Below are 11,757 nucleotides of genomic sequence, written 5' to 3'. Positions count from 1 at the left end.
CCAAATAGACATATACACTGAGATAGAAACAACATCAAATCACCACAATAGACATATACACTGAGATAGAAACAACATCAAATCACCAAATAGAGATATACACTGAGATAAAAACAATATTATCATATTATTAAACAAAAGAACACTCTAAGGGCTCTAAGATACACCAACACATCAAATAAGAAAAAGTAAGAATCATGAAACAACGACAACATCAAATTAAATTTTGTTTCATATATTTGCTACTGGACGTTAATCAAGCGAACATCATTCAATCAATTGTAAACGTCCAAAGGCGCAAAAGGCTCATTCTTTGTTCGTATGTAAGATGAATTGACGGATATATATGCAATGACTTAGAAGGGTGATTAATCAATTCTTAAATTTGTTTACTCTTCTCTATATATTCCGTGAAACAAAAAGGGGGAGAGAAAATGGTCCATCTCATTACACAGTCCTTGGTGTGTAAGCTCACTTGAAATACAATTATTTTGTAACTTATTAGGGTAAATCATATTGAATTAAAGTTCGAATTTTATCTTTAAAATCAGAAAACATTTGTGATCTAATTTGACATTCGGTTCGGCACTGGTGATTCTTTCTGCAAATTAAATCAACAAAGTGATGCAGAAAATAAATGATTTATCAACGGGCGTATAAATGTAAGGCTATCTGATGTGATAACCATTCATCTGTGTTCACACGATCAACCGATTAAAGACCATATCAAGATCATATTAACACATTATTTATAAGAACTATGAGCGAAGAGAGGTTAATATAGTTATATTGTTTTCTACTAAATATTGAAGAGAGGTTAATAGTTAAATTGTTTTCTACTAAATAGCGAAGAGAGGTTAATAGTTAAATTGGTTTCTACTAAATAGGCATCCGATTGCATCAATCTAATTAAAATCTTGTTTCGTTATACTGGCGATTGCATTTGAATCGAGCTATTTTTTCACATAACACTTCGTTTAAACCTAACAATATACTTCGCATAGTATTTGATGACACAGACGTAATACGAATGATATGTTGAACGGAATGTGCTAAAAAAATCAGGTAGGATGTATTAAATTATTTAGGGATAACTAGCAAATAACCTAGTCAAGGTCCTACTACTTGATCCTTCAATGGATTGAGAGTTCTTGGACTGCAACATACTTAACATGTTAGTTTGTGATTTCGAAGTTTATAAGTAATATATCTGATCTTTTTAATCATTCTATGTTGATTACTATTATCAAATCTATAAGTTGGTTGAGACCATTAATTTAATGATCTATCAAGTTGTAGTTAGACTTTGGTTCTTCCTCATCCGGGTAACCAGCATTTCCATTAACTTCTCATAATTCACTTGTGAAATAGTTACAAAACTTTATATATGACAAGTCCTCTATTACATTATTTGTTGTTTGATTATACCGTCAAAGGCACCATTGATCATTCTGTTTGGCCAATTTTCAAAAGGATGCTCTAAAACTGTATGGGAAGTGTTCGTAAGCTATACGTGATTGCAAGATCATCCTTAACTTATGATTCTCATTAAACTTTTCTACATTGGCTAGAGGTATAGGGGGAGGGTTGAGATCTCACAAACATGTTTAACCCCGCCGCATTTTTGCGCCTGTCCCAAGTCAGGAGCCTCTGGCCTTTGTTAGTCTTGTATTATTTTAATTTTAGTTTCTTGTGTACAATTTGGAAATTAGTATGGCGTTCATTATCACTGAACTAGTATATATTTGTTTAGGGGCCAGTTGAAGGACGCCTCCGGGTGCGGGAATTTCTCGCTAAATTGAAGACCTGTTGGTGACCTTCTGCTGTTGTTTTTTTTTCTATGGTCGGGTTGTTGTCTCTTTGGCACATTCCCCATTTCCATTCTCAATTTTATTGCATCAATACAGGCACACATTTTCCATTCCTATGGAAAATCACATTTTCATTACCGTCCCGGAGTAAAAAGAGATATAGCGTAAACGTCATTGCGATATCAACCTAAAAAAAGAAAAAGACATCTATTATAGGTCAATAACAAACAGGTTTCTATACAATGTATAAAGCTCTAAATCACCATGTGACTTGACAAAATAAGGAATGCATTGAACAGAAGAAAAAAGTGCATATGTCATTATGTATAATAAAAAATGTACATAAATCGCATTTTGCTCTGAAAATAAATCGTCTTCCCGTATCACACATATAATATCATATAATCAAAACTATCTATTGCACGTAAAATACACCCTTTTATATTTCGAAAAAGAGTAGGCTAATGCCGCTTCAAGACATTCACAACCGCAGAGTGGAAAGGGATCAATATAAGTTGCAAAACTTGTTTCCCAGTCCACTATAAATAAATATGTTTAAATTAAGCAAAACTACCACAACAGAAGTAGAACAATCGACTCAGTGTTAGAAACAATTCACCAGGATAACAGAACTTGATATAATTTAGCACACCAGTAAAGTTAAAACAATTAAGCATACTGTCATATAGAAACAAAAAGGTTTAATAAGTAAATATTAATAGTGACAGAATACATAAAAAAAAATGAGATATCTAAAACATTTCCTATCCCAGAAAACTTACAATGTAGGCTGATGTGATATTAACAAAATCAGAAGATACTACATTTTTTGTACATTTCCTAGTCAACATTATATTACCACGATTACTAGAGACACGCTGATGAGAAATGAGAAATGAGAAATTCAAAAAATTGAAAACAACACGTTAAATAATTTCATGCGTCCGAAGCGCTTTTCTGAATTTACCTTCATCAGGAACGCTCAAAGCCAAACATTTGAAATCCGAGGATGTATATAAGTACCGAAGCCGTTGAAGAGCTATATGACAAAAATACCTAAAATAAATACTAGTAGCTAAATTCATAAATTCAACATTGCCCGAGGGAGTTGAAACCTTAGTTTCTTGGTAATTTCAAAATTTAGTAGCAGACAATTTTTGAAAGGACAAAAGACACTCCATAACTTAGAAAACTAAATTAAGATTAAACAATATACAGATCAGTCGCCCTACAAGATAGACGAACTAAAATTAACCGAAAGTCTATTAAAAAAAAACAATATACGAGACAAGTTTTAAAGGTTAGTATTAAATCAAATGAAAACAATTTAAATCGGGTTTTTTGTATATACATGTATTTATTTTTATTGATGAGCAATCACAAACTCCAGAAGTATATATCCTTCAAATGTTGATTTGCCTTCAATCTACAGTGGTTTAAATGTCATATTATATTTTGAATGTAAAAATTAAATGTAAAGGAATACGATAGGAAATTGATAATTTTATTTTCAATAATAAATTTTCATATTCGCTTTAAAATAAGTCATAATTTAAAAACTAGTATAAACAAACGGTACCGTTTAATCTTATCTCAGTTAATATTTCTTTTCAACATACAAAGTGTGGTTCGGTTTTAATATATTTTCTTCCACTGTCTTTGTTAATAATAGGAATAGAAGTCATGATCTTTCAGTCACGGTAAGCAACGAATAGTTTTATCCATATATTTTTTTAACTTGATTTAATAATATTCACAATTTAAAAAAAGTCTCTAGTGTAAATTTAAATTAAACCGATCTTTCATACATTATTATAATACAAAGTAATCTATATTCTATCATCTGTTTTGCACTCTATACCTCGATACCCTTGGTGTTAATATTAATACTGCACTTAAATCTTTTAGTTTTTTAGTGTCATATAAACTATTCATAAGAAACTGATCTTCATATCTATGCCTGTGAATATATATATGCGTTCATACGTACGTGTACTCAAACGTGTTCTCCTATTCTAGAAGGTAACTATATTGTTATTTATTCTTTTTTACCTATCAGTTGAATTTTGTTTCCGCACAGTATTTTTAAAAGAGCTCAGAGTAATTATTGTTATTATTATATAATGCGCTCTATACATTTGGTATTTGTTTGTGTTTATTGGATTCCTGACATTTCCAACAGGATCTGTCTTTTTCTAGTGTCTTGGCATCTTTGAGGCCTGACATTTCCAACAGGATCTGTCTTTTTCTAGTGTCTTGGCATCTTTGAGGCCTGACATTTCCAACAGGATCTGTCTTTTTCTAGTGTCTTGGTATCTTTGAGGCCTGACACTTCCAACAGGATCTGTCTTTTTCTAGTGTCTTGGCATCTTTGAGGCCTGACATTTCCAACAGGATCTGTCGTTTTCTAGTGTCTTGGCATCTTTGAGGCCTGACATTTCCAACAGGATCTGTCGTTTTCTAGTTTCTTGGCATCTTTGAGGCCTTGTAGGAACTAAAATTGAACAACATGGTTACATGGCATCTTTGAGGCCTTAAAGGAATTTAAGTTGAACTACATTCAACTGTGGGTGTTTGATATATATGATTTTACAAGATACTCAGCGTGTATATTTGCAGTTTTATTTTCTTTTCAATATAATCCAATTTTGATTTAATTTGAATCATCCACCATAGGAAAAGGATTCGAATAAAACAAACAATGAAAGTCAAAGATAAGATGCAACCGAAACAATCATCATTCATCTGCATTGCCAACTGTTAAAATTAAATGCATGTGTAAGTTTTTTACGTTCTTGTAATTTGTTAGTGTTCTGTTGTGTTGTCTATCACGGCTTACAAGTTTCTAGCAGAGCAGATGAGGATCAAAGTATATAAACTGACGTTCGTGTTTCTGTCAGTGTTCTGCTGTGTTGTATATCACGGCATATAAATCTTTTGCAGCAGATGTAACTCGAATTTACAAAACCAATCTATTTTAATTTTAAGCTACTGTGAAAATAAATTTATCTTTGCAACAATTAATTTAAACAATTTTGGTTTTGTCGATTTTTTTGCACTTGTAAAATTGTTTAGAATGATAATACCAATACGGCTTTCATTTAAAGTTAAATCAAAAACTATAAAAAGAAAAAAAGAAAAGGGTATAATTCCTCGGCTTTGACGCGTGCATACTTGTAAATATCAACCTCGTTTTTATCACAAGATAATTGTGAATTAGAAAAAAGTAAAATCACAAATATACTGAACTCAAAGGAAAATTCAAAACGGAAAGTCCCTTATCAAATGGCAAAATCACAAGCTAAAACACATCAAACGAATAGATAATAACTGTCATATTCCTGACTTGGTAAAGGCATTTTCTTATGTAGACAATGGTGGATTGAACCTGGTTTTATAACTAGCTAAACCTCTCACTTGTATGAAAGTCGCATCAAACTCCATTATATTTACAACGATGCGTGAACAAAACAAACAGACATAATAGGTAAAAATGTTAAAAATACAGCAGTCAACGTTGTGTTATATAGTCTTAAATATATATAGTCTGATATTCATATGATGAAGACATAATTTTTCAATCAGTTTAATTGAAGTCTGGAGCTGGCATGTCAGTTAACTGCTAGTAGTCTGATGTTATTGATGTATTATTGTCATTTTGATTATTTTCTTTGGTTACATCTTCTGACACCAGACTCGGACTTCTCTTGAACTGAATTTTAATGTGCGTATTGTTATGCGTTTACTTTTCTACATTGGCTAGAGGTATAGGGGAGGATTGAGATCTCACAAATATGTTTAACCCCGCCGCATTTTTGCGCTTGTCCCAAGTCAGGAGCCTCTGGCCTTTGTTAGTCTTGTATTATTTTAACTTTTAGTTTCTTGTGTACAATTTGGAGTTTTGTATGGTGTTCATTATCACTGAACTAGTATATATTTATTTAGGGGCCACCTGAAGGACGCCTCCGGGTGCGAGAATTTCTCGTTGCATTGATGACCTGTTGGTGACCTTCTGCTGTTGTCTGCTCTATGGTCGGGTTGTTGTCTCTTTGACACATTCCCCATTTCCATTCTCAATTTTATTAAAGTCATATGAAACCTCAAATTAAAAAAAAATGATGCATATGTTTTTATAACATTATTAAAATTATGTACATCTACTTTTTTTCTGAAGAAATATTTTAATTTGTCCACATTTAGAAGAAATTTACTTTTTTTATTGTTTGCTTCCAGAAAACAATTCGCCGACATTTTTTCCGTATTTAAAGTGACCTTAGCGTGACCCTACTCGTTAAAATCAGGTGATCACAATACGCATGGGTCTGTGACTGAAATAAACTATTATCTGATTGTACATGTTAAACACGTGCTCAATATTTTGGCTTCTTTGTTAATTGTTTACTATAAGGTGACAATCGGTAAACTACGGCTTCAAAAAACGACAATTAATTAACTGCCATATTTTCACTTCATAACAGACAGAGAGAGAGAAAAAAATGACGATTATACGATATTTTTGTGTAAAAAATGATAAAATCGTGCACAGAATACTAAGTTTATGATATTGGTTCAGGAATTGGATTAACATCATTTTCACCAGTCACTTGTTTCATATGACTTTAATCACTAAAAAAAACATACATATATGCAACAAAGAAGCACTAAATGCAATATAGACCAAACGTAGTAGCAAAATATGAAGACAAGACTACACCAATTTACCATAGTACATAAAATGTACGGTATGTACAAGTACAGAGAAAATTATTTCAACCTCAAGACTGACTTAAAGTCTTTGTAAAGAAGTTAATGGTTAACTTTTATGAATTGTGACTTGGATGCAGAGTTGTCTCATTGGCACTCATATCACATCTCCTATCTATTATTTATCAATTAAAGATTTTAATAAGAGCGATATATGAAATGAGAATAAGTGCTTATGATCTTCGAATTGAGAATGATAGATATAGTAAAAAATGAATAGAGAGAACTTAGTGACTATGTCATTACTGCTTATGTTGTCCTTTATATATAACTAACAGAGAAAATTATTATTGAATAGAGTAAACATTTTTTGTACTTATTCTAAAGAATTTAAAACCACTTGGTTAAAAAATATTTCTGCATGTTTACAAAGGAACATTTACAAACTCTCATGCGCCAAGGAAGATATATTATTCAGTGCTTAGAAATGAGATTCAGTTGGAAACAAAATATATAATGATATTTGATCATTTTGAGACATGTTGTAACAATTATATAAGACACATGATGAGTTAGGGCTAGTTCCTATCCATAACAGGATATCATTATATATTAGGTTCTTGTTTTTCGTTTTTCCAATCATATTGTGCATATTGTTGTTGTAAAATTATGCCCTTGATGAGTTTTTGGTTTTTGATTAAAATAACATATTCTTATCTTATTATTTCATAAAACATATAATGACATGTTGATTTTTATAAAGATAAGCATTTCAATTGGGGACCATTTTCAAGTTAAAATGTTTCCAATTCATTTAACTTTTTTAAAAGTATGACCACTTTCAAAATTAATTCTGTTGGTCCTTCAAATTTATAAAATTTTATTTGTGTACTTTAAAATTAAAATGTATAAGTACCTTAACTTACGATTGAACTTTCAACTAAATAAAAACTGAACATTCTATTCAATTTATTTTGAACTTATGATATCCTTTTAAAAAGCTTTACTAAGACAAGGTTTATTATAATGTTATTAACTGCCTAACGTAAATTAACATCAACTTTTAAGATTTAATTCCAGATTTCGTTCTGTCAGGTAATTTATTATGCAAAAAATAAAGTTATTGTGCAATTCCCACGTTTTTATAGTGTTTTAAAGTAGGGCTTTTACACCACTGTTTAAGGTTATGGGTGTACTGTCTATCCCCTCCTCATTCTATGAGTACATGTACCAATTCAGGACATAGTAAATTGGTATGATTGACAATCAGAAAAACCATTCTACGTGGATGTATGCATCTACATAGAAACGGGCGCCCACAATCGCCACATTAAACAGCCCTTTTGTACAGCTGCTTTCATTTTCTAGATTCTTGGCACCTTAAAGGCTATAAAGGAAGAGCATTCCTGTTTGATATATAACCCAGGATGTTACAAGGTACTCAACGTGTATACTTGCAGATTTTTTATTCTTTTTTATTTTCAATATTAACCCATGTTAGAAATATTTTTAACAATCCACCATAGGAAAATAATTCGAATAAAACAAAGACTTGCTTCGTAAAAGAAACAATAATACGCAATGTAGTAAAATCATTGATTTACAATGCCAACTGTTAGAATTGAATGCATATGTAATTTTTTTACGTTCTTGTAATTTGTTTATAGTGATCTGTTGTGTTGTCTATCACAGCATACACATCTCTCGCAGCAAATGAATTGTTAGTATATATTGACGTACGTGTATCTGTTAGTGTTCTGTTGTGTTGTATATCAAGGCATACAAATTTCTATCAGCAGATAAGGATGTTAGTTTAGACGTACGTGCATCTGTCAGTGTTCTGCTATGTTGTATATCACGGCGTACAAAATCTCTTGAGGCAGATGGAATTTGAATTTTGAAAAAAACAACCTTTCTTTAAACATCTTTAAAAATAAAAATATCTTAGCAGGAATTTATTTAAAAAATTTTGTTTTGTCAATGCTTTTTCTCTCGATAGGTAACATTAAAGTTTAACATATGAAATTTGGCGCGCTTTTGCATGTAAAAATGACTGGGTACAAGACCGTATTGCGGTTTTGATCTAAATGAAGACAATGTTTTACATCAAAGAAACTCTGGAAACATAAAATGTGCAGTAAAGTAGCATCACCAGGTATTTTGTTCATAATATAATGCCAACATGGCTTTAATCTAAAGTTGATATCAAAATTAGCATCATGATGTCAATTTCCCTCGTGTTATCTGATACCAGACTTAATTGTAATTATCAACCTGAACACTTAATCATAATCATATGTTGTTTTTTGTTTACGACAAGCAGTACACACGTGCATAAACTGTTTGTATAGTCCCATTTCAATTTTGGGCGACTTTTATCGACTTCAATATACCTTTCAATTATTACCACTTTGAAAAATAATTATTTTGATGCTTCAAATAGATACTAGTTAAATACTTATTAAAATATCCATTTTGTTTACTTAAAAACTGAAATGACAGTACGTAAACTTTAGTTTGAACTTTCATTATGTTCATTTTAAATTGCATTACGAGTTGCTTAAAGACAATAATTTGATGTCCTTTTAAAATGCTTTATCAAAACACTAGTAATTATAGTGTTAATTATTGGCTTACGCTAAACAACATGAACTAATGTGTATATGAATAACATAATTGAAGATTTTATGTGATTTATTAGGCGTAAGATTATCAAATTTCCAAAAAGAACTAGCTAGGTTCTCTGGTAAATAAAGCCCACAAATAAATTTAAAAGGTAAGCATTATGGCGTATATTTGATTTTAATCATCTAAAATGACTGTCTCATTTTCATTACGTTTTGAATGAACAAAGGATATCATATTAGTTTTAATTTTATTATTGTTTGTACTTTTATTGATATTGCTTGGTTAATGCTCTTAATGTAAATTTGTGAAATTTTTAAACTCATACAATTATTTGTAAAACTACAGCATAACCCATGAGTTATATTTATGTTTATCTGTTTCGTATAGTTAACCTTCCAGGTAGTTTAGTTGTTTTGGACAATTTATTTTAATTTAATACCGATCAAATCTTTTGTGGTCTATTTTTTATCTCAATTGAAGATTTGGTTTCACTTTATTCTTATAAATTGCCGTTTTATAAAATGTCTTTTTTGACATCAGTTATTTATGAAATATTTTGGTAACCTCTGAATATCTTTATCCAGCAGATTGATGCAGAACTGTTGACTGTTGCTTGGTTTTGGTGGAGATATTTTTTCCCGTGTATAATCGAACATAAGTCTGTCTGTATCATCCGTTTCAGCTGCTCAACACAATATGAAGCTATTTTTAACACGTCCGCTGCGCTCACTCTACAAAAAATATCCATTTCTTCGTCTCCGATTGTAGACTTTTGCAGCTTTGTTAAGCATTTTGTGGTTAAAATTCTTTTGCGATAGCTTTTATTTATAATTCAAAATGTTTACATTACCATTACCCTGGTACTTTTTTTATAATCATTTAACTGTTTTTTTTTATGTTTCAGTGATCAAAGACCATAAGATGAGGACAGCTTTTCAAATATTATTTACACTTATGCTCAAAACTGTGATACATGTATCCTGCTCTTCGATGACCGATGTGAGTAACTTACATACAACGTTATTACAGAACTACAATTCTGAAGTAAGACCAGGCGACAACCAGTTAGTACCTACTAATATCAATGTAACTTTCAATTTAGTCGCAATTCAGGAATTTGACGAAGTAGATGGCAAATTCGCAGTGATTGGATTTTTCGAAGTCACATGGGTTGATTCAAGAATGTCATGGAATCCTTCAGATTATAATTATACAAACACGATGCTTTTCTCACAGAATGTAGTGTGGAAACCAACTTTGTTAAGTATTAACCCTTTCAGCAAAATTGACCAACTTGGAAAGGACTTCATGACGGTCAGATATTATCCAAACGGATTTGCATATTGGTCACCAGGTGAAGTTTTGAGCAGTTCGTGTAGTGTTGACGTCACATATTTCCCTTTTGATCAACAAACTTGTATTATAACTCTGATGTCATGGGGAACGTGGCCCAATGAAATTCTACTGCAATCACCGCTTACTAATTTTAAAATGGGATTTTATTCAGAACATGGAACATGGCAAATTTCTTCAACTTCTGCAGTAGATAGTACATCTACTGGTATGTCTGTCATTGATCTATCGGTAACAATGGAAAGACGCCCTGCCTTTTTTGTAGTCAATATTGTACTTCCGGTTATGTTCTTAATGGCGTTAAATTGTTGTGTGTTCATTTTACCGCCGGAATCGGGAGAAAGAGTATCATATTCTATTACTGTGTTATTAGCAATAGCTGTGTTTATGACACTGACCGGGGATAATCTACCGAAAACATCGGAACCAATGTCGTTACTTAGTTATTTTTTAATGTCAGACCTCGTTTTCAGTGCTGTAATTTGTCTGATTACAATGTTGGGGTTAAGACTTCATTATAAAGATGACAAACACCATGTTCCGTCCTACTTAAAGCGAGTAGTATGTTTCTGTAAATGTTCATCAAATCAGAAACAAATAAACGACGTTAGACCATTCTGTACCGATGAAAAGATACAGCAATTTTCAGATTTTAATAGAAAAGACAACATGTCTGCCGACTCAGATGTTTCCTGGAAAGATGTTTCTAAGGCACTTGACACGATACTACTATGGATTTCTATTGGTGGACTTGTGATCAGTATTATTTTATTTTTTATCATTTTAAAAAAATTGGTCTGATCATTTCATAAAAATATGAAGTCTATAAAAATTGATTATTCTGTCTCTTTAGGTAATAAAGCTATTGATGTATTTAAAGTATTTATCATCCCTGATTCACACATTTTGTGGTTTGAGGCGTTCCTGATGAATGGTCAATTCACCCAGACGAGCTTTTCGGATAAAACTACAAGGATTTCACTTACTAAACTGTGTTACACTCACAAGATCAAAATATAAAACTTGAAGAGACACCAAAGAAACTGAATATTTTAGAGAAAAAAATAACTTTAACTATATTAGGGTGACTTTGATTCTATAGATAGTAGTAACATTGGGAATGTTCTGGGTTTTGTTAAGAAGACAGGTATATAACTTATGCAACAATTTGAATGTCTAAAATATGTGAAAATCCTATCTTATTCGGTCAATGCTTTTGTATTGACTATCACCTTTCATATTATTCCCTCTGATTTGAAAA

The 11,757-nt window shown here is 31.4% G+C and overlaps 1 protein-coding gene across 1 annotated transcript; it reads left to right on the top strand.

Annotated features, from left to right (window-relative positions):
• The first annotated feature begins 3,413 nt into the window (after positions 1-3,413).
• LOC143084399 (neuronal acetylcholine receptor subunit alpha-7-like) lies at positions 3,414-11,375 on the top strand. Its single transcript, XM_076260781.1, has 2 exons — positions 3,414-3,511; positions 10,048-11,375. Exon 2 carries the CDS (start codon positions 10,065-10,067, stop codon positions 11,295-11,297), a length of 1,233 nt encoding a protein of 410 aa, XP_076116896.1. The 5' UTR covers positions 3,414-3,511; positions 10,048-10,064; the 3' UTR covers positions 11,298-11,375.
• The last annotated feature ends 382 nt before the right edge of the window (positions 11,376-11,757 follow it).

This window comes from Mytilus galloprovincialis, chromosome 7 (genome assembly GCF_965363235.1).
Source record: "Mytilus galloprovincialis chromosome 7, xbMytGall1.hap1.1, whole genome shotgun sequence".
In the NCBI taxonomy this organism is placed as follows: domain Eukaryota; kingdom Metazoa; phylum Mollusca; class Bivalvia; order Mytilida; family Mytilidae; genus Mytilus; species Mytilus galloprovincialis.
The sequence above is the reverse complement of the archived record's forward strand: the minus strand, read 5'-3'. Positions and strand labels throughout refer to the sequence as shown.